At 41.8% G+C, this 24,666-nt stretch overlaps 2 protein-coding genes across 5 annotated transcripts in view; one reads left to right on the top strand and one right to left on the bottom strand.

The window, feature by feature from the left end:
- mix23 (mitochondrial matrix import factor 23) overlaps positions 1 to 2,084 on the bottom strand; it is a 13,625-nt gene extending 11,541 nt beyond the window's left edge. Inside the window, exon 1 of one of the 3 annotated variants that reach the window (XM_014159939.2) lies at positions 1,831 to 2,084. Coding sequence is in view for 2 of the 3 variants with exons in the window: in XM_014159938.2 (XP_014015413.1) it covers positions 1,459 to 1,509 (51 nt within the window). In the remaining variant the exon portion in view is untranslated. 3 annotated transcript variants of the gene reach the window in all.
- Positions 1,823 to 24,666, top strand: fam162a (family with sequence similarity 162 member A). 2 transcript variants are annotated; one of them, XM_045701898.1, is made up of 5 exons: positions 1,823 to 2,008; positions 7,832 to 7,972; positions 10,414 to 10,525; positions 12,165 to 12,273; positions 22,868 to 24,666. In XM_045701898.1, exons 2-5 carry the CDS (start codon positions 7,858 to 7,860, stop codon positions 22,982 to 22,984), a joined length of 453 nt encoding a protein of 150 aa, XP_045557854.1. In that variant the 5' UTR covers positions 1,823 to 2,008; positions 7,832 to 7,857; the 3' UTR covers positions 22,985 to 24,666.

Here is a 24,666-nt window from a genome sequence, read left to right as displayed (position 1 = left end):
ACAGACTCGGTCAGGGAGAAGTTGAAAACGTCAGTGAAGACACTTGACAGTTGGTCCGTGGATGCTTTGAGTACACGTCCTGGTAATCCGTCTGGCCCAGCGGCTTTGTGAATGTTGACCAGTTTAAAGGTTTTGTTCACATCGGCTACCGTCAGCGTTATCACACAGTCATCCAGAACAGCTGGTGCTCTTGTGCATGCTTCAGTGTTGCTTGCCTTGAAGCGAGCATAAAAGGCCTTTAGCTCGTCTGGTAGGTTCGCATCATTGGGCAGCTCACATCCGGGTTTCCCTTTGTAGTCCGTAATAGTTTTCAAGCCCTGCCACATCCGACGAGCCGGTGTAGTAGGATTCAATCTTAATCCTGTATTGACGCTTTGCTTGTTTGATGCTTTGTCTGAAGGCATAGCGGGATTTCTTATAAGCGTCCGGATTAGGTGTGCCAAGCTTGTAGCGTCATACCCAAGAAGAGTTGAGGCTGTAATCGCTGCCAAAGATGCTTCAACAAAGTACTGAGTAAAGGGTCTGAATACTTATGCGTTTGGGGACGTTCCATTCACTCCATTTCGGCCATTATTATGAGCCGTTCTCCCCTCATTAACCTCCTGGGGTATGTATGGTGATGCCAAAAGACAAATGTTCATCCTGGATGGACTCTATTCTATGTTTCGGCACCCAGGGTAGACAATCACACCACTGGGGAAGAGGTGGTGGGAAATGTTCAGGAACCACAAGAACCTGAGCATGAGGAGGCCGGACACCCTGGACTGGGAGAGAGCGGAGTGTGCAAACAGTCCGACACCTTCTTTGCTACTAATGAGAAGCACTTGGAGGAGAGCGAGTTGAGGGAGAAACCCAAACAAATCTATAATTGCGATGAGTCTGGGTTTCGTAGCGACCAGAACAGGCAGAAGGTGCTGACTCTCCGGGCGCAAAATATGCAGCATAGAAAAGAGGAAAAACTCCACCAGCAACCTCTGTCACGCCACCACCCTCAGGTACGTTTATATTTTTATTCAGTATAGTAAACACTTCGGAGACGAGGTTAGTCTCTCTTTTTTTTAACACAATTAACTAGATATTACAATTGTAAGGTGGCCAATAACTGGGGACCGTATGCCGATACGGGATGTATTTTCTTTGCTAAACCGCTTATTAAAAAGTGATAATAGTATTTCCACTGAAATGTCAAGCATGCTTTTTATGACACCAGTAATCACATAACGTTGATGGCTTGATCGCAGAATAATACTGTTGAAAATCATATATTTCTTAAACGCTGTTGAATATGCCGATAATACGGGGTTGCACAAGTTTGAGAGCTAGGTCCATATCAGCGGGTGTCACTCATTCAATCCGATCACGACACAGAGCTTCACAATTATCCGTGTTTATCGGTTGTCGTGAATGTCATACTAAAATGCTATTCATGGGAATACAAAAAGATGACACCATTATTACCTGAAACATTGAAAAGTCCTCACAGTTTAAAGTTCCGTCGGGCGCCGCCATTGTGGACTACAAGGTCCCCCCACGGGTCCTACATGCGCAACACGTGAAATACATGCCCTGCCTGAATGCCTGAACATAATAAACTCATCCAAATGATAAAAACGATATTTACTGAAATAACAAACCAATTAACATACAATATTACGATATGATAAAGTTAATTTCCGTTCATAATTTTGCACCAAAGATTCGCCGAATAAACATGGCATTTAATTCTGAAAGGTGCCTCTTTCAAGTGCCATGCCAATGTACAGTACATGTAGAACCGTGATTAAAAATAAGTGACAAGAGTTGCGGAACAGGGAGAGTAAGGGAAGACACCTGTATAAGATCCAGGAAAAGTGGGGGCAGGGAGGTCCTCAGGCCGAGAGAGAAGGAGGGAAAGAGTTGTCACAAGGCTGAGACGCACAACGCTAATTTGTTGAAAGTTGTGGCTGTAATGCACCTTAACGTTGGCTGCCAACCGCCATATAAAATCCACAGAAGAAGAACAGAACAGGTACTAATTTACCAGTTGACCTCTGTCTGAAGTACCATCAAAGACACTGAATAACATTTTTTTTTTATATAACATTTCTGTAATATGTATTGTAATGAAACGGGCAGGGAGCAGGCCCCGAACCCTCGACCTAGCCCGAAGTCCTGCGTGCTTTCGACTGTGATGCAAAAGCATGCTCGAGCAGCAGAGTCGATATCCGCGTTTATAACCCCAGGGTCCTTACAGTATCTTTGTATAACATGTTTTATTGAGCAGGCGATAGTAAGGCACCCTGCGCTCATGTAGGGTCCTTCTTATTTCACTGCAACGCATTTGTCCCTAGTTACCACAGCCACAAAGTCGAAATTGGCAATATCGTAAAGATTCATGAAAACTAAAATTTGGTTTTTGGTCTAGGTTGGGCATAATGTTAGCAGTGTGGATACGTTTATGGTTAGGTTTCAAATCCGATTTTAAGGAGATACATTGTAGAAATAAGCGTGGTTTAGACATAATAATGACTTTGTGGTTGTGGTAACCAGTGAAGTGCCTTCTCCACCCCCTTCGCGGTCGCAGTTATATATTTTGGGACGTACGTGTGTTGTGCTGCGTGACTTTCAACAGCTGAAGGGAACTGTCGAATAACGTTTTTGTTACGTTTTCATGGCATAATAACGGCGCATCTTATTTAAAACCTTTTAACATGAACTTCATCAGACCCTACAATGCCCTTGGCACGACCATAGGTGAGTACTGCATGTCGGTGTTTGAACCGTTCTATATCTGAATAACATTGTGGGACAACAATCACGTACGACAGACGGTCTGAACAGTGCTAGTTAGTTTGAGATTCGATATTCACCAGACATTTGGAGCTTCAAACTTCAATAGCTCGTTAACGATTTGAAGTACAGTATTCAGGTTAGGAAAAATGGTGTAAAACATTGGACATTTCTTATTTTCCCGATTCCGACCTGTTTCATTATCACACGGCATGGAGTAGGCAGCCTGGCCCACGGTCTAATGCAACTAGTTAGGTACCGTCAACAAATTGCATGATTAAAATATTCAAACTTCAATAACTCTGACCACCTCGAAAGTTCAAACAAACTTTAAACTGTTCAGAAGGGAGGGACACATGCTGCACACCTTTTCGTTTTCCTGTAAAGCACTTACACAATTATAACTGAAACTTTTTACAATTTCAGTATTCAAAATTTCACTTCAGCCATGTGACCTAGCAACCTCAGTATGTTGCACACCCCTTTTTTTTCTTCATAAAATGATTCCAACATTTTTCTTATTTACAATACAATAGCTCCTTGACCATGTGACACACCCCAAACTAACTTTGAACTGTTCTAATGGTAGGAAAAAACAACACGCATCCTTTGGTTTTCTGAAAAATGCATGAATTTCTTTGACCTTAATTTTGTTAGTTTTAGTTTTTGACTAATTTCAATAGCTCCTTGATCACATGACCTAGGCATCTGAAACCAACTAATAGCTCCTTGATCACATGACCTAGGCATCTGAAACCAACTAATAGCTCCTTGATCACATGACCTAGGCATCTGAAACCAACTAATAGCTCCTTGATCACATGACCTAGGCATCTGAAACCAACTAATAGCTCCTTGATCACATGACCTAGGCATCTGAAACCAACTAATAGCTCCTTGATCACATGACCTAGGCATCTGAAACCAACTAATAGCTCCTTGATCACATGACCTAGGCATCTGAAACCAACTAATAGCTCCTTGATCACATGACCTAGGCATCTGAAACCAACTAATAGCTCCTTGATCACATGACCTAGGCACATCAAACCAACATTAGATTGTTCAGTGTAGGGAAACACATTCCACACCATTTGGTTTTCCCATAAAGCATTTACACACTTTTATATACATTTTTGAAATGTTACCATTTCTATAGCTCATCTAAGCTCTTTATTTATACCACGGTATTGTTGAATATTAATTTCTGATTGGCTTGAAGGGCATTCTAGAATGGACATTAAAACCAGATATTGGGGCACCTTGCAATCATGATGCAATAATATACCAAAAGATGTGTGTGAAATTTGCTTATAAATGAAGATATCAGCGAAAATGCATATTTCTACCGTTAATTGTGTGCTTTCATATTGTTTTCTTTGGCAGCTGTGGTATAAGCGGGATAAACGCCTCAGTTCTGTACATTAACTTGGAAAAATGAACTCCGCTAAGGGACTAAAATGTTGGTGTTTATCTCCTACATAAGGAGGCAAGTTGCACACAATTTAGTTTACACAGAAAATTATTCGAAAATGTGTGTGTATACATGCATACCTGTCAAAAGTTTTAGAACACCTACTCGGGTTCATGCTATCAAGAAAACCCTGCTAGCGTGATGGGCAGCTAGGCTAGCATCTACGCCAAATAGCTCCTCAGACCCGGACTTAGTCGTTCGTGAGCTATTGACATTTGAAGATGCGAATATCGAATCTCAAACCAACTTTTTACTGTGCAAGACAGTGGTAAACTAGCCAGCACAGAGTGAGTAGCACAGTAGAAATATGTCACCTGCTGTAGGATGTTCCTAGCTAATACCTGATTTATTTATTTTAATAAAAAAAAAAAAAAAACGTTTTAAATGTAATCCGGGCCTCCTGAGTGGCGCAGTGGTCTAAGGCACTGCATTGCAGTGCTGAGGCACCACTCAGGAGGACTGATATTGGTTGTCAGTTCGACAGTGTTTCCTCTGACCACATTGGTGCGACTGGGTTAAGTGAGCAGTGTGGTGTTTCGGAGAACGAATGGCTCTCGACCTTCGCCTCCTGAGTCCGTAGGGGAGTTGCAGCGACGAGACAAGATTGTAACTACCAATTGGGTTGCACAAAAAAATGAGGCGAAAAGGGTGTTAACCTCTCAGGGGTATGTGGGACGCTAGCCCACCTCGCCAACAGCCAGTGAAATTGCAGGGCGCCAAATTCAAACAGAAATCTCACAATTAAAATTCCTCAAACATACAAGTATTATACACCATTTTAAAGATACACTTGTTAATCCAGCCACAGTGTCTGATTTCAGAAAGGCTTCACGGCAAAAGCACACCATGCGATTATGTTAGGTCAGCGCCTAGCCACAGAGAACCATACAGCTGTTTTCCAACCAAGGAGAGATGTCACAAAAGTCAGAAATAACGTTAAAATGAATCACTTACCTTTGATCTTCATCTGATGGCACTCCCAGGTCTCCATGTTAGACAAATGTTCGTTTTGTTCAATAAAATTCATCTTTATGTCCAAATACCTCCTTTTTGTTCGCGCGTTTAGTCCAGTAATCCAAATGCACAAGGCGCGCTCACAAAGTCAAAAAAGTTCCATTATAGTTCGTAGAAACATGTCAAACAATTTTTAGGATGTTTTTATCATAAATCTTCAATAATATTCCAACCGGACAATTCCTTTGTCTTTAGAAATGAAAGGGAACGGAGCTCACGGCCGTGCGCGATAAACAACAAGGCTTTCAGCCAGACCACTGGTTCAAACAGCTCTTATTCGCTCCCCTTTCACAGTAGAAGCCTGTAACAACGTTCTAAAGACTGTTGACATCTAGTGGAAGCCGTAGGAAGTGCAATCTGACCCCATAGACACAGTATATTGGATAGGCAATCGCTTAAAAAAACGACAAACCTCAGATTTCCCACTTCCTGGTTGGATTTTTCTCAGGTTTTTGTCTGCCATATGAGTTCTGTTATACACACAGACATTATTTTAACAGTTTTGGAAACTTTAGAGTTTTCTATCCAATATTTAAAAAAAAAAAAAAATGTAATCATAGGTGGTAGGGGTTTGAGCAAGTGTTCAGCTCATAGCCATGGTAGTAGTGGTTGTCACTAGTGGGTTTTTTTATATATATTTTTGTATTTTACCTCCTTCTCCCCAATTTTGTGATATCCAATTACGATCTTGTCTCTTCGCTGCAACTCTCCAACGGGCCCGGGAGAGGTGAAGGTGGAGTCGTGCGTCCTCCGAAACATGACCCACCAAACCGCGCCTGTTAACCTGTTGGGGATAGGGGGCAGTATTTGCACGGCTGGATAAAAAACGTACCCGATTTAATCTGGTTACTACTCCTGCCCAGTAACTAGAATATGCATATAATTATTGGCTTTGGATAGAAAACACCCTAAAGTTTCTAAAACTGTTTGAATGGTGTCTGTGAGTATAACAGAACTCCTATGGCAGGCCAAAACCTGAGAAGATTTCAAGCAGGAAGTGGCCTGTCTGAGAAGTAGTGTTTCATCTTGGCTCTTTTTATTGAAGACTCAGGATCTGTGCAATAACGTGACACTTTCTACGTCTTCCATAGGGTCTCAGAGCCCGGGAAAACGTTGAACGATATCGAGGCAGGCTCTGGCTGAAACACTTTATCGCTTTTGGCAAGTGGCCACTCAGAGTACTATGGGCTTAGGCGCGTGCCCGCTTCGACCGAACGGTTTCTTTTCCTTTGTCTGTTTATCTAAACGCAGATTCCCGGTCGGAATATTATCGCTTTTTATGAGAAAAATGGCATAAAAATTGATTTTAAACAGCGGTTGACATGCTTCGAAGTACGGTAATGGAATATTTAGAATTCTTTTGTCACGAATTGCGCCATGCTCGTCACCCTTATTTAGCCTTTAGGATAGTGTCTAGAACGCACGAACAAAACGCCGCTGTTTGGATATAACGATGGATTATTTTGGACCAAACCAACATTTGTTATTGAAGTAGAAGTCCTGGGAGTGCATTCTGACGAAGACAACAAAGGTAAGAACATTTTTCTTATAGTAAATCTGACTTTGATGAGTGCTAAACCTGCTGGGTGTCTAAATAGCTAGACCTGTGATGCCGGGCTATCTACTGAGAATATTGCAAAATGTGCTTTCACCGAAAAGCTATTTTAAAATCGGACATATCGAGTGCATAGAGGAGTTCTGTATCTATAATTCTTAAAATAATTGTTATGCTTTTTGTGAATGTTTATCGTGAGTAATTTAGTAAATTCACCGGCAGTGTTCGGTGGGAATGCTAGTCACATGCTAATGTAAAAAGCTGGTTTTTGATATAAATATGAACTTGATTGAACAAAACATGCATGTATTGTATAACATAATGTCCTAGGGTTGTCATCTGATGAAGATCATCAAAGGTTAGTGCTACATTTAGCTGTGGTTTGGGTTTATGTGACATATATGCTAGCTTGAAAAATGGGTGTCTGATTATTTCTGTCTGGGTACTCTGCTGACATAATCTAATGTTTTGCTTTCTTTGTAAAGCCTTTTTGAAATCGGACAGTGTGGTTAGATTAACGAGAGTCTTTAAAATGGTGTAAAATAGTCATATTTTTGAAAAATTGAAGTAATATCATATCTAAGGATTTGAATAACGCGCCACAGGATTCAAATGGCTGTTGAGTAGGTGGGACGCAAGCGTCCCACCTAGCCCATAGAGGTTAACACCAGCCCGCTTAACCCGGAAGCCAGCTACACCAATGTGTTGGAGTAAACAGCATTCAACTGATGACCGAAGTCCGCCTGCTGGCGCTCGACCCGCCACAAGGAGTAGCTGGAGCTCGTTGGGCCTAGTAAAGCCTCCTGGCCAAACTTTGCCTTAATCCGGACAGCGCTGGGTCAATTATGTGCTGCCCTATAGGACCTCCCGGTGAAGGGAGGTTGTGACACAGCCTGGGCTCGAACCGGGTTCTGTAGTGATGAAGCGCCTTAGACTGTTCTCATTGAAGCTGATGTTGTGCTCTTTCTGCTGTGGAGGTTAAAGGTCTCTTCTGACTGATGTGCCGGTCTCTCTCACAGGTCAGTGGTGCAGACAGGTGGGACAGATGGGGGGACGGAGCAGAGCTCTGGCTGAGCTGGGGGGACAGAGGAGGATGTGCAGTAAACCTCAGACAGGAAACCCAGAACCTCCGCCTGCAGCACCTGCAGTCCCAGCACATGGTAGGAACACACACCTGATTCCCTGGTGAGGGATGAGTTCATCTGATTTAATTATCCTGATCCTGTTCGCCAGCCTCTGAGCCTGTCTGTTTTGTTCTCTAGCCTTTGGCTGTGTGCTCAGTCAGGAAGTCATTCCGGAGTCTTTTTGTTCCCAGTGGACTCACAGTACATACAAAACAAATACTTATGTGACGGAAGAGGTTCCTCCAAAAGATAGCACAGCTAGTCATGTCAACATCAGCTGTGTACTGTAGTTCTGTTAGTAAATCACTGAGCCAACTCTTCAGTAATAATATCTTCATTAATCATCTGATCTCAGTCTAGTCTAAGCCACAGGGGTGCCTGATGTTTAGTTGCCATAGAAACTGGGAGGAAGTTCACTCCTGAGGATGAGGGAAGAGATGTCACCATGGAGGTCGACGCTAACAGCCGGAGCGTGGGAAATTAAACGATTCCAAAATCGGAGTCTTAACTGTCTATTAGAGGTCGACTGATTAATCGGAATGGCTGATTCACTTAGGGCCGATGTTATGAAATCTTGAAAATCGCTAATCGGCATTTTTGGACGCCGATTTTGGACGATTACATTGCACTCCACAAGGAGACTGCGTGGCAGGCTGACTATCTGTTGGGCGAGTGCAGCAAGGAGCCAAGGTAAGTTGCTAGCTAGAATTAAACTTATCTAATAAAAATAAATCTTAACATAATCACTAGTTAACTACACATGGTGATGATATTACTAGTTTAACTAGCTTTTCCTGCGTTGCAAATAATCAATACGGTGCCTGTTCATTTATTATCGAATCACAGCCGACTTCGCCAAACGGGGGATGATTTAACAAGGGCATTCTCGAAAAATGCACTGTCGTTTTACCTAACCATAAACATCAATGCCTTTCTTAAAATCAATACACAAGTGTTTTTTTTAAACTTGCATGTTTAATTAAAAGAAATTCATGTTAGCAGGCAATATTAACTAGAGAAATTGTGTCACTTCTCTTGCGTTCTGTGCAAAACAGTCTGGGTACATGCAGCAGTTTGGGCCACCTGCCTCGTTGCGAACTGTGTGAAGACCATTTCTTCCTAACAAAGACCGGAATTAATTTGCCAGAATTTTACATAATTATGACATACCATTGAAGTTTGTGCAATGTAACAGGAATATTTAGACTTAGGGATGCCACCCGTTCGATAAAATACGGAACGGTTCCGTATTTCACTGAAAGAATAAACATTTTGTTTTCAAAATGATAGTTTCTGGATTTGACCATATTAATGACCTAAGGCTCATATTTCTGTGTGTTTATTATAATTAAGTCTATGATTTGATAAGAGCAGTCTGACTGAGCGGTGGTAGGCAGCAGCAGGCTCGTAAGCATTAATTCAAACAGCACTTGCCTGTTTGCCAACAGGCCTTCGCAATGCTTGCTTCACAGCGCTGTTTATGACTTCAAGCCTATCAACTCCCGAGATTAGGCTGGCAATATTATTGTGCCTATAAGAACATCTAACAGTCAAAGGTATATGAAATACAAATGGTATAGAGAGAAATAGTCCTATAATTCCTACAACCTAAAACATCTTACCTGGGAATATTGAAGACTCATGTTAAAAGGAACCACCAGCTTTCATATGTTCCCATGTTCTGAGCAAGGAACTTTAACGTTAGCTTTTTTACATGGAACATATTGCACTTTTACTTTCTTCTAACACTGTTTTTGCATTATTTTAAACTGAAATTGAACATGTTTCATTATATATTTGAGGCTAAATTGATTTTTATTTGTATTAAGTTAAAATAAGTGTTCATTCAGTATAGTTGTAATTGTCATTATATATATATCCATTTTTAATCGGTATCGGATTTCTTTGGTCCTCAAATCGGTATCGGCGTTGAAAAATCATATTCGGTCGACCTCTAGTCTCTATACAATCAACTATATCCCTGTCCAGGAGGTGTACAGTACATCAAGCTGCCTTGCTACAGAAACAGGACCCCATCTCCTATGGGCCGTTCTGGCTCGGACAAGGCTTTCGGAGAATGGATTAAACTATTTACCCATTTAATAACCAGACCTTCATTCAAACTTGCTATGCTGAATTCATGATGCACAACCAAACTGCTGCTATAGACTAGTTGTTTGTTCAGCAACAAAACCGACGTGTGTACAACTATGGGGCCAAAACAGATGAGGTTGGTTTAGATTGACAACACGTAAGCTACATTTCTTCAATGTTTATTGAAACAGTAATACATTTGCACAATGAGTGAATTTTAGCCATATTGGCATAGACATCAGTCAAACACCTCAAAACAAGACATGGTATCCAGATGAAACGAGCCACCACATGGCAGTTTCTTTTCATTGTTGCCATCTGGCCATTCAGGATCACACGGTTTTCGTGACCTCGTCTGTGCATTGATTGTTGTCTTTTCCCAGATCCTCGTCCAGCCTTTAAACTCCCCGGCTACAGACCCTCTCCCATGGACCGGAGGATCCTGGTCTGGTCTGGACGCTTCAAGACCCCTGACCAGATCCCAGAGCAAGTGTCGTAAGTGGACACTTCCTGTTTACAACCAGACCTCCCAACACACCCGCCCCTGATTGGCTCTTAACACTGTAGTTCAAGGTCTCTCTGCGTCTCTCGCTCTTTCAGGTGTGTGTCTCTGTAGCAGGTAATGTTTTAGGTCATTTCTGTGGTTCAGGTTCCTGACATCTGAGAAATTATCTGCTGGTTTGATATGAAGCAGAAGTAGCACACTGTCACGTACACACGCACACACACCCCCCACTCTGTCCTATACACTTAATCACCTTCAAGATCCCTCTTTTAGATGGTCACTCCAACAGGAAGACTCATGTGGAGTTACATTTTACATTTACATTTTAGTCATTTAGCAGACGCTCTTATCCAGAGCGACTTACAGTAGTGAATGCATACATTTCATATATATATTTTTTTCTGTGCTGGCCCCCCGTGGGAATCGAACCCACAACCCTGGCGTTGCAAACACCATGCTCTACCAACTGCGCTACAGGGAAGGCTAACCCTTACCCTTTTACATGGTCACTCCAACAGTTTGAAAATGTTGTGGAGTTTTGAAATGTTGTGCCTGGCTATGTTCCTTGTTTGAGATGCAACACCTCATGATCAAAGGTGTGTGGACACCTGCTCGTCGACCATCTCATTCCAAAATCATGGACATTAATATGGAGTCGGTCCCCATTTGCTGCTATAACAGCCTCCAGTCTTCTGGGGAAGGCTTTCCACGAGATGTTGGAACATTGCTGCACGGACTTGCTTCCATTCAGCCACAAGCATTAGTGAGGTCGGGCACTGATGTTGGGCGATTAGGCCCAGCTCGCAGTCAGCGTTCCAATCAGGGATGCAAACTAGTCACATTAAGGCGAAATTTGCCGTTTTTAATCCAAAATAGGTAACCTACGTGATTCGTGTACGTCCGATGAGAGAAGTTTAAGGGGGGGGGGGGGGCTTTGTATGCGAACGAGTGATGCGCGTTTGGAGAAATCCTGGTTGTTTCCAAGGCTCAGCCAATTGTTCACATAACTACAGAATGCAGCACGTGACTGAAGAGGGGAGACAACCAATTTGCTAGTTACAGCATCAGCGTGTGCTTTGGAATGAGAGTGGAAAGGCAGTTTGCCAATTAATTCACTTACAGCAGCACTTCCCCTGAACAGTAACGAAGAGGTAGGTGAGAAGCCTGACCACGGAGACTGGGGTGAAAAGGTGATGAAGCGTACTTCATGACCTGTAACCGAAAAACTCACGTCGGCCGCGTAGAACGAGAGTCCACAGTCTTTGGTAGCGGGCTGTGTCTGTGCCACTGTTATCCTCAAAGCGGGCGACGGTATTGAGCTTGTCCGGGAGCAAGACGTCGGTGTCTCTGACGTGGTTTTCCCTTGGTAGTCCGTGATCGTACAGAGACGAACGTTTTGCCTGTTTGATTGCCTTGCGGAAGGAATAGCTACACTGTTTGTATTCAACCATATTCCCATATTCCCAATCACCTTGACGGGGTTAAATGAGGTGGTTCGCCCTTTGTTTTGCTCAAAATATGCCATCTATCCACGGTTTGTATGTTTTTAATAATCTGTGGGAACAACATCCCCCCCCCCATACACTTCCTGATTAATTCAGTCACCGTGTCTTTATTTGTGTGTTGCAGGTTTGAGATGCTAGATGCAGCCAGGAACAGGGTGAGAGTGAAAGCGTGTTACGGGATGATGATTGCAACCATTGCAGCCTGCCTGTTAACTGTCATCATGGGGAAGAGGGTGAGTATCATTACAGCCTGTTAACTGTCATCATGGGGAAGAGGGAGAGTATCATTACAGCCTGGTAACTGTCATCATGGGGAAGAGGGTGAGTATCATTACAGCCTGGTAACTGTCATCATGGGGAAGAGGGTGAGTATCATTACAGCCTGGTAACTGTCATCATGGGGAAGAGGGTGAGTATCATTACAGCCTGGTAACTGTCATCATGGGGAAGAGGGTGAGTATCATTACAGCCTGGTAACTGTCATCCTGGGGAAGAACGGGTATAAGCCAAGGTTGGTGATTTACTGCCCCCTGGAGTTATGGAATGTTTGCTCAGCAGTATAATTAATTAGCTGATCCCTCCTGATGACCTGGATGGCATCATTTGATCCTTCCTTAACCCATAGGAAGTCCCACGCAGTTGACTACTTCAGCCCATGCTAAAAATACTTTTGGTCACTAGAGTCCTATATACATGTATATGGTGGGACATATAGCCCGGAATTCAATCCAATGCGATTGGATCATCTAATTGGCATTCACATCACATTTTCCACGTGGACGGGGATATTGTACATTTTATCAAAGTTAAAAATAGGTTGTCCTCCAGTAAACTAAGACAAAATTATTTATAGCTGAATTTTTCCAGTATAATATAGGTTCAGAAAATCCCCTTATTGTTTGGGATACCTTTTTTAAATGTACCTTCACGGGTCATTCAATTCAATAATAAAAAAGCAGTTTCTGGCTAAAGAGACAAGACTAACAAGGGAAATCCATGAACTAATAGTACAGGTAGATGGCAATAAAAATCATATTAGAGATACAAAAAGAACTTGAGGTACTTATTCAAGAATTATCTAATTTAATCTATTACAAAAATTAAGCAAGCTGGATGGACTATGTAGAAAAATGCACAAAATTCTTCCTGAATCTCCAATACAGGAACGCTAACAAAAAATTTGCAGAAACTCGTTACTGAAGACGGGGTCATATGATTCTCTGAATAATACACTGCTCAAAAAAATAAAGGGAACACTTAAACAACACAATGTAACTCCAAGTCAATCACACTTCTGTGAAATCAAACTGTCCACTTAGGAAGCAACACTGATTGACAATACATTTCACATGCTGTTGTGCAAATGGAATAGACAACAGGTGGAAATTATAGGCAATTAGCAAGACACCCCCAATAAAGGAGTGGTTCTGCAGGTGGGGACCACAGACCACTTCTCAGTTCCTATGCTTCCTGGCTGATGTTTTGGTCACTTTTGAATGCTGGCGGTGCTTTCACTCTAGTGGTAGCATGAGACGGAGTCTACAACCCACACAAGTGTTTCAGGTAGTGCAGCTCATCCAGGATGGCACATCAATGCGAGCTGTGGCAAGAAGGTTTGCTGTGTCTGTCAGCGTAGTGTCCAGAGCATGGAGGCGCTACCAGGAGACAGGCCAGTACACCAGGAGACGTGGAGGAGGCCGTAGGAGGGCAACAACCCAGCAGCAGGACCGCTAAATCCGCCTTTGTGCAAGGAGGAGCAGGAGAAGCACTGCCAGAGCCCTGCAAAATGACCTCCAGCAGGCCACAAATGTGCATGTGTCTGCTCAAACGGTCAGAAACAGACTCCATGAGGGTGGTATGAGGGCCCGACGTCCACAGGTGGGGGTTCTGCTTACAGCCCAACACCGTGCAGGACGTTTGGCATTTGCCAGAGAACACCAAGATTGGCAAATTCGCCACTGGCACCCTGTGCTCTTCACAGATGAAAGCAGGTTCACACTGAGCACGAGAGTGACAGAGTCTGGAGACGCCGTGGAGAACGTTCTGCTGCCTGCAACATCCTCCAGCATGACCAGTTTGGCGGTGGGTCAGTCATGGTGTGGGGTGGCATTTCTTTGGGGGCCGCACAGCCCTCCATGTGCTCGCCAGAGGTAGCCTGATTGCCATTAGGTACCGAGATGAGATCCTCAGACCCCTTGTGAGACCATATGCTGGTGCGGTTGGCCCTGGGTTCCTCCTAACGCAAGACAATGCTAGACCTCATGTGGCTGGAGTGTGTCAGCAGTTCCTGCAAGAGGAAGGCATTGATGCTATGGACTAGCCCGCCCGTTCCCCAGACCTGAATCCAATTGAGCACATCTGGGACATCATGTCTCGCTCCATCCACCAACGCCACGTTGCACCACAGACTGTCCAGGAGTTGGCGGATGCTTTAGTCCAGGTCTGGGAGGAGATCCCTCAGGAGACCATCCGCCACCTCATCAGGAGCATGCCCAGGCGTTGTAGGGAGGTCATACAGGCACGTGGAGGCCACACACACTACTGAGCCTCATTTTGACTTGTTTTAAGGACATTACATCAAAGTTGGATCAGCCTGTAGTGTGGTTTTCCACTTTAATTTTGAGTGTGACTCCAAATCCAGACCTCCATGGGTTGATAAATTGGATTTCCATTGATTATTTTTGTGTGATTTTGTTGTCAGCACATTCAACTATGTAAAGAAAAGTATTTAATAAGATTATTTCTTTCATTCAGATCTAGGATGTGTTGTTTAAGTGTTCACTTTATTTTTTTGAGCCGTATATTTTAAGAGGAAGCTAATTATTTTAGGCAGATGTTCTCTTTTCCGTCTCATCCTCTCCCACTGAATGAAGATTACGTTCAGGAATTCTTTCCAAACAATATAAAACAATTGAAAATTAACAAAAGGTCAGTGCAAAAGATCAGTGTGAAGGCCAAATTAGAGAAACTTTTTGATGCTTTTAAATCCTATCAGTCTGGAAAAACCCAGGGCTTGATGGAATACCGTTCGAGGTATATCAAGTGTTTTTTATTATTTTTTTTTTATTTTTTTATATATAGTGTTTTAACTACTCCTATAGAAATGGTACTCAGCACGAAGGTCTGATTTCTCTATTAAAACAAGACCCAGGTGGAAAATATCAAGACCCAGTCGATCTAAAAAAAAAAACAACCTTACATTTCAATGTTGTGATGCAAAATGCATAGCTAGTTTTACCTGCTATTGTAAATCCTGATCAGACAGGTTTTTTACATAGACGATACATTGGAGGTAATATTCGACAATTACTAGAAATAATAGAAAATCATGAAACATATAAGAAGCCAGGAATGGTATTTATAGTGGATTTTGAAAAGGCATTTGATAAAGTAAGACTGGATTTTATTTATAAATGCCTGGATTTTTTTCAATTTTGGTAAGTCTCTTATAAAATGGGTAAAAAAATAATGTATCGCAACCCCAGGTGTAAAATAGTAAATAACGGATACTTCTCAGTTTTCAATTGTCAAGGGTGTCCGCTGTCACCTTATCTATTCGTTGTGGCCATTGAAATGCTAGCTATTAAAATCAGATCCAATAACAACATTAGAGGATTATAAATCCAAGGCTTAAAAACAAAGGTGTCCATGTATGCCGATGACTCAAGTTTTATATTAAGTCCACGAGCTAGATCCCTGAAATGTCTCATTTGAATATCTAAACTTTTCTGTACTCTGGACTAAAACCTAATTATGATAAGTGTACAATATTACGTATTGGATCCTTAAACAACAAATGTTGGTTTGGTTTCAAATAATCCATAGTTATATCCAAATAGCGGCGTTTTGTTAGTGCGTTCAAGACACTATCCGAAGGGTGATGCGCGGCACATATCGTGACAATTTTTTTTTTAAATATTCCATTACCGTACTTCGAAGCATGTCAAACGCTGTTTAAAATCAATTTTAATGTGATTTTTCTCGTAAAATAGCGATAATATTCCGACCGGGAGTCGTCGTTTTCGTTCAAAGACTTAAAATGTAAAATGGCCTCTTCACGTGCACGCGCAAGCCCGTCTCATTGTTCTCAGATCGACCACTATCCAAATGCGCTACTGTTTTTCAGACAGTCTGCAGAGTCATCATTCAACGTTCTGGTGCCTTCTGAGAGCCTATGGGAGCCTTAGAAAGTGTCACGTTACAGCAGAGATCCTCTGTTTTGGATAGAGATGACAAAGAAGGCCAAGAAATGGTCAGACAGGGTACTTCCTGTACAGAATCTTCTCAGGTTTTGGCCTGCCATTTGAGTTCTGTTATACTCACAGACACCATTCAAACAGTTTTAGAATCAGTCATTTTCCATGCAAGGACATGTCACAAAAACCCAAAACACAGCTAAATGAAGCACTAACCTTTGACGATCTTCATCAGATGACACTCCTAGAACATCATGTTACACAATACATGTATGTTTTGTTCAATAAAGTTCATATTTATATCCAAAAACAGCATTTTACATTGGCACGTGATGTTCAGAAAATGTATTCCCACCAAAACCCCCGGTGAATGACCACATCAATTTGCATAAATACTCATCATAAACGTTGACAAAATATAGAACAATTATTTAAAGAATTATAGATAGAGTACTCCTGGATGCAACCGCTGTGTCAGATTTTAAAATAGCTTTACGGAGAAAGAATATTGAAAAATGTGCTAAGTACATAGCTCGCCTTCACAGCAAGCTATTCAGACACCCGCCAAGTTCTGGGGTCACCTAACCTCAGAATTAGTATTATAAATATTGTCTTACCTTTGATCTTTGTCAGAGTGCACTCCCAGGACTGCTACTTCCACAAGAAATGTTTTTGTTCGAAATAATCCATATTTATGTCCAAATACCTCCGATTTGTTCATGCGTACAGAGCACTATCCAAAGGCATAACGCGTGTGCGCGGTACCAGAGACAAAGTCAAAATGTTCCATTACCGTACTTAGAAGCATGTCAAACGCTTTTTAAAATCAATCTTTATGGTATTTTTTTACGTAAAACTGCGATAATATACCAACCGGACAATGGCATATTAATTCATGAAGAAAAAGAAGGAACGGTGCGCTCATGGGACCGCGCGTATCCAATCACTTTGTCCCCAGGCAGTCCACTCAGTGACTGAGCTCCTATTTTCTGCCCAGTGACAGGAGAATGCTGAAAGAACTTTCTGAAGGCTGTTGGCAGCCAATGGAAGCCTTAGGAAGTGCAACGTGACCCCACAGAAACTGTAGTTTTGATAGAGAATCAAAAGAACTTCAATTATCAGACTTTCCAATTCCTGGTTGGATTTTTCTCAGGTTTTTGCCTGCCATATGAGTTCTGTTATACTCACAGACACCATTCAAACAGTTTTAGAAACTTCAGTGTCTTCTATCAAAATCTACTAATAATATGATATTCTAGTTTCTGGGCCTGAGTAGTAGCCAGTTTAATTTGGGTAGGTTTTTCATCCGGCCGTGAAAATACTGCCCCCTACACCTCAACAGGTTAACATGAGTCTTCAATATTCCCAGGTAAGAAGTTTTAGGTTGTAGTTATTATAGGACTATTTCTCTCTATACGATTTGTATTTCATATACCTTGACTATTGGATGTTCTTATAGGCATTTTAGTATTGCCAGTGTAACAGTATAGCTTCCGTCCCTCTCCTTGCTCGAACCAGGAACATATCGACAACAGCCACCCTCGAAGCAGCGTTACCCATGCAGAGCAAGGGGAACAACTACTCCAAGTCTCAGAGCAAGTGTAGTTTGAAACGCTATTAGCGCGCACCCGCTAACTAGCTAGCCATTTCACATCGGTTACACCAGCCTCATCTTGGGAGTTGATAGGCTCTAAGTCATAAACAGCGCAATGCTTGAAGCACAGTGAAGAGCTGCTGGCAAAACGCACAAAAGTGCTATTTTGAATGAATGCTTATGAGCCTGCTGCTGCCGACCACCGCTCAGTCAGACTGCTCTATCAAATCATAGACTTAATTATAACATAATAACACACAGAAATACGAGCCTTAGGTCATTAATATGGTCGAATCTGGAAACTATCATCTCGAAAACAAAAAGTTATTCCTGTTACATTGCACAACCTTCAGTGTTATGTCATAATTACGTAAAAATCTGACAAATTAGTTTGCAACGAGCCAGGCGGCTTTTTTCGCAAATGCGCTTTTGTTAAATCATCCCCCGTTTGGCGAAGTCGGCTGTCTTTGATAGGAAGAAATAGTCTTCACAGTTCGCAACGAGCCAGGTGGCCCAAACTGCTGCAAGAGAAGTGACACATTTTCCCTAGTTAAAAGAAATTCATGTTAGCAGGCAATATTAACTAAATATGCAGGTTTAAAAATATATACTTGTGTATTGATTTTAAGAAAGGCATTGATGTTTATGGTTGGAGCAACGTGTACCTAAGCGATTATATGCAACGCAGGACAGGCTAGATAACTACACATGGTTGATGACATCACTAGTTTAACTAGTGATTATGATTGATTTGTTTTTTTATAAGTTAAGTTTAATGCTAGCTAGCCACTTACCTTGGCTTCTTACTGCATTCACGTAACAGGCAGGCTCCTCGTGGAGTGCAATGTAAAGGAGGTGGTTAGAGCGTTCTGCCCCTGAACAAGGCAGTTAACCCACCGTTCCTAGGCCGTCATTGAAAATAAGAATGCGTTCTTAACTTCCCTGGGCTAGGTGGGACGCTTGACCTAGTCAACAGCCAGTGGAATCGCGTGGCGCGAAATACAAATACCTCAAATGCTATAACTTCAATTTCTCAAACATATGACTATTTTACTCCATTTTAAAGACAAGACTCTCGTTAATCTAACCACATTGTCCGATTTCAAAAAGCCTTTACAGTGAAAAGCAAAACATTAGATTATGTCAGGAGAGTACCCTGACAAAAATAATCACACAGCCATTTTCAAAGCAAGCATATATGTCACCAAAACCACAGCTAAATGCAGCACTAACCTTTGATCTTCATCAGATGACACTCCTAGGACATTATGTTATACAATACATGCATGTTTTGTTCAATCAAGTTCATATTTATATCAAAAAACAGCTTTTTACATTAGCATGTGACTTTCAGAAGTAGCATACCCACCGCAAACTTCTGGTGAATTATACTAAATTACTCACGATTAACGTTCACAAAATGCCTAACAATTATTTTAAGAATTATAGATACAGAACTCCTTTATGCAATCGCGGTGTCAGATTTTAAAATAGCTTTTCGGCGAAAGTACATTTTGCAATATTCTGAGTAGATATCACGGCTAGCTAATTTGACACCCACCAAGTTTGGCCCTCACCAAACTCAGATTTACTATAAGAATTGGATTACCTTTGCTGTTCTTTGTCAGAATGCACTCCCAGGACTTCTACTTCAACAACGTTGTTTTGGTTCCAAATAATCCATAGTTGTATCCAAATGGCTCCATTTTGTTCGCATTTCGTGACAATTTGTTTTTTTTAAATATTCCATTACCATTACCGTACTTCGAAGCATGTCAAACGCTGTTTAAAATCAATTTTTATGCTATTTTTCTCGTAAAATAGCGCTAATATTCTAACCGGGCGACGTTGTATTCATTCAAAGGCTGAAAGAAAAAAATGGAGAATTCTCGTGAACGCGCATCTCCAGTGTCACTGTTCCCAGCCTGACCACTCACAAAATCTCCTGCTGTTCTTCATCCAGAGACAGGAGACATGTCATTCCACTTTCTGGCGCCTTCTGAGAGCCAATGGAAGCCTTAGAAAATGTCACGTTACAGCACAGATGCTGTATTTTTGATAGAGATGCAACAGAAGGACAACAAATTGTCACAGGGCACTTCCTGCATGGAATCTTCTCAGGTTTTGGCCTGCCATATGAGTTCTGTTATACTCACAGACACCATTCAAACAGTTTTAGAAACTTTAGGGTGTTTTCTATCCAAATCTACTAATTATATGCATATTCTCGTTTCTGGGCAGGAGTAATAACCAGATTAAATCGGGTCCGTTTTTTATCCGGCCGTGAAAATACTGCCCCCTAGCCGAAACGGGTTAACTGACTTGCCTAGTTAAATAAAGGTCTACAAATTTTTTTTTAAATTACATGTCCAAAAAAATAATTATAATCGGCGTCCAAAAATACAGATTTTCAGATTTTTTTTTTTATATATATATTTTTTTATGAACACTTGAAATCGGCCCTAATTAACCGGCCATTCCGATTAATCGGTCCACCTCTGCTACAAACGTTGTGCAATATGTTCTAATATAGTGTGAAGCTGCATGATGAGACTCTAATGCTTGTTTTTTTGTGTGCAGGCTGTACACACTCCAATAGTCTCTCATTAACAATTTGACAAGCACTTGATGATGCCTCGAATTTCACAGCGGCATCCCCTTTGTGGCTGTAATGCACCCTAAAAAAAATCCATCCGTTTTGCGGCCCTATAACTGGCAGATCTGTGGCAGTCCATGAGGAGGAGATGCACTGCAGTACTTAACCTCTTGGGGCTAGGTGGGACGCTAGCGTGCCACCTGTGGTGCACTCCATCAACAGCAGGTGCATTTCAAGAGCGGCAAATTTGAATCCAAATAAATGTCAAAATTCAAATTTTTCAAAAATACAACTATGTTACACCATTTGAAAGATAAACATCTCCTTAATCTAACCACGTTTTACGATTTCAAAAAGGTTTTACGGCGAAAGCATAAATTTAGAGTATGTTAGGACAGTACATTTACAAGAGTTGTGTGTAATGTTTTGTCAAGTCAAAGACAGGGTCACCAAAACCATAAAACCAGCTAAAATGATACACTAACCTTTTACAATCTCCATCAGATGACACTCCTAGGACATTATGTTAGACAATGCATGCATTTTTAGTTCTATCAAGTTCATATTTATATACAAAAACAGCGTTTTACTATGGCATTGATGTTGAGGAAATCGTTTCCCTCCAATAACCGGCAGTCAAGTCAGCGTCAGAAATTAAATAATTAAAATTAGAAAACATTGGTAAAATATTATATTGTCATTTAAAGAATTATAGATTTACATCTTTTGAACGCAATCAACTTGCCAGATTTAAAAATAACCTTACTGGGAAATCACACTTTGCAATAATCTGAGCACTGTGCCCAGAAAAATACGCGCGTTGCGATACAGACTAGACGTCATGTTGGGGAGATCTAAAATCGAAAATACTATGTAAATAATCCATTACCTTTGATTCTCTTCATCAGATGTCACTTCCAGGTATCACAGGTCCATAACGAATGTAGTTTTGTTCAAAAAAGCTCATCATTTATGTCCAAAAATCTCCGTCTCGTTAGCACATGATGTAAGCCAGCCGGACTTCTCGTCATGAACGAGGGGAAAAAATATATTTCCGTTCGTTCAAACATGTCAAACGTTGTATAGCATAAATCATTAGGGCCTTTTTAACCAGAACATGAATAATATTCAAGGTGGACGAATGCATAGCCTTTTATAACGTATTGGAACGAGGGTACCCAACATGAAGTAGCGCCAGGTGTCTAATGGGACATCACCGTTCCATGGCTCTTGTTCGGTCAGATCTCCCTCCAGAAGACTCAAAACACTTTGTAAAGGCTGGTGACATCTAGTGGAAGCAATAGGAAGTGCCAAAATATTCCTAAACCCCTGTGTTTTTCAATGGGAGAGGTTTAAAGTCAATACAACACATCAGGTATCCACTTCCTGTCAGAAAATGTCTCAGGGTTTTGCCTGCCAAATGAGTTCTGTTATACTCACAGACACCATTCAAACAGTTTTGGAAACTTTAGAGTGTTTTCTATCCATATATAATAAGTATATGCATATTCTAGTTACTGGGTAGGATTAGTAACCAGATTAAATCGGGTACATTTTTTTTATCCAGACGTGCAAATGCTGCCCCCTAGACCCAACAGGTTAATGCAGCTGGTGGCCACACCAGATACTGTTACTTTTGATTTTGACCCCCCCTTTGTTCAGGGGCACACTATTCCATTTCTGTTAATCACATGTCTGGAACTTGTTCAGTTTGTCTCAGTTGTTGAAATATTTACACATGTTAAGTTTGCTGAAAATAAATGCAGTTGACAGTGAGCATGTTTATTTTTTTGCTGAGTTTGGTAATTCACAAGTGATAGGCTATTGTCACCATCAGACAATTTAAAAAATGTATCTTGTCTTTATGTACTAAATAATATGTGACATTGGTTTTGATTTTTAAAATGGACCGTTATGCACCTGTATCGAAATGGGCAGTGGGGAAAAAAATGTCATCTATGCACTTAAATAGAGATGTTGTGCAACATGGGCTCTCATGAAGTATTTGATTAGGTTTTTGTTTACATTTGAATTGATGTCAGTGATTCGAGGGACAGTATAGTGCTGAGTACCAGGCAGTTAGCTAGGCTGCTAATGACATTCAGCAGCATCAGAGCTTGGAGAAGAAGCCTCATTACCGTGACTAAATGGTCATGTGGCATTTGACTGCCAGTGTGGCGGTAATACGGTCCTTGCAACAGCCCTAATCCATAATAAATACACTGGACAGCCAGCAATGCTCCTTTTAAAAGCAATTTCCCTTACGTTCATGGAGTTTGCATTCACAGGAAAATGCTGTGCGTGTCGGCTCAAGCATAAATGAATTGTCTGCTATAATGGGCCTGGAATTGAATCCCGGCAATTGTTTCGCTGCCCCGTGTGTGTGTGTGTGTGTGTGTGTGGTGAGAAGGATCGACTGACCAATTGCGTGTGTTCCTCAGGCGGCCGGCAGACATGAATCTCTAACAGCTCAGAACATGGAGAAGAAGGCAAGATGGAGGCAGGAGGCCAAGATGGAGAGAGAGGAGGAGGAGGCTGCTGCTGAGAAGACTTCTTGAGGAAGACACCCTCCTGTGTCTGGAAGAATGCCCGTACTTGGCTCTTCCTGTCTGGCACACTCATAGAGAGAGGACTCCTCATGGATAAAACCCATTTTAGCATGGACATTGCCATAGAGGGCTTACACCATTTTAGAGTAGTCAACTGAGTGGAGAGCAATTGGCTAAGAAGAAAATGTACTACTTTAAAATGGAGATGGCCTCAATGGCACTGCTCATTCTGTCACATACGCTATAATGGCACAGATACAAAGATGAGTCCTCTATCTACCTCTATGGTCACACTAAGAACTCCCCAACTGGACCAGCAGTGGTTCTGCAGCTGTTGTACCCAGAGCTACTCAACCCCGATCTCTAGTACCATAGGACTTTCCTCCAATCAGGAAGCAGGATTTCAGTACAGTAGTTATACAGCTGCTAGCAATATGGGCTGTTTTTCTCTTATGCTGTCTGGTTCTTTGTTTTCTTAAGATAACCTCCAACCGAAAAGTTGTTTTCCTTTTAAATTAATGGATTAAATATCAAAATGTCCCATTTAACTGTGGTCCTGTGTTTTAGGGAGCTCGATCTGTACTGTTAGGAGATGGAAGGAACTGCACACTCTGGGTCTATGGACAGTAAAGTCTATATTTAATAGAAGCTACACACACCGGAGAGAGATTCTGGATGACTTTCCACCTCGTTATACAATGTACCTGCAAGTTGTTTTCTTTATCTAAACGCATCAGGGCACAGTGTCTTGACCAATGGTTGGTCAGGATGAGAACTCCTCTCCTCGGTCCTTTCGTACAGACGGACTTGTCCTAACCATGTCGCCTCACACATATTTTGCAGGTGCAGCGAAATGCTTATGTTTTTTAGCTCCAACAGTGCAGTAATACTTAACAATACACACAAATCCCAAGAAATATCAGAACGGGCAATATCAGTTTCCGGAATATAAATATATAGGATGGTGTGTGTGTAGACAGTAGTTTATATAGGATGGTGTTGGGTTCTGAGAATAGGAAATCTACTTATTCGTGTCACTGATGGAGTGCTGAGGTTTAGATGGTCTACACCAGAAGTTAATGGTTATCTGAAGGAGCCAGATGGCTTTGGAGTGTGTTGGGTGGATGGAAGGAAATCGCAGGATTGCTAGAGGGGATACGGGTGGAGGTCTTTGGATTAGGAGTGCTAGAGGGGATACGGGTGGAGGTCTTTGGATTAGGAGTGCGAGAGGGGATACGGGTGGAGGTCTTTGGATTAGGAGTGCTAGAGGGGATACGGGTGGAGGTCTTTGGATTAGGAGTGCTAGAGGGGATACGGGTGGAGGTCTTTGGATTAGGAGTGCTAGAGGGGATACGGGTGGAGGTCTTTGGATTAGGAGTGCGAGAGGGGATACGGGTGGAGGTCTTTGGATTAGGAGTGCTAGAGGGCATATGGGTGGAGGTCTGGATTAGGAGTGCTAGAGGGGATACGGATGGAGGTCTTTGGATTAGGCATCAAGGGGGTGGAGGTCAGGTCAGGCTAATAAACCATTGTTTCTCCCTTATTACTTCACCTTGCTGTCAAACCATAAAACATGTAAGGATTGGAGAGAAGTGCCTAAATTGGAGTATATATACTTGTGGTGGTGGAAACATGTTTTGTCTAATGCAGCTGTATTGATCCTCTGGGAAGAATAAACTTGGTTAAGCTTT

Source organism: Salmo salar, chromosome ssa19, assembly GCF_905237065.1.
Source record: "Salmo salar chromosome ssa19, Ssal_v3.1, whole genome shotgun sequence".
NCBI classification, from domain to species: domain Eukaryota; kingdom Metazoa; phylum Chordata; class Actinopteri; order Salmoniformes; family Salmonidae; genus Salmo; species Salmo salar.
Note: the sequence above shows the minus strand (reverse complement) of the source record. Positions and strands in the feature narration are given on the sequence as shown.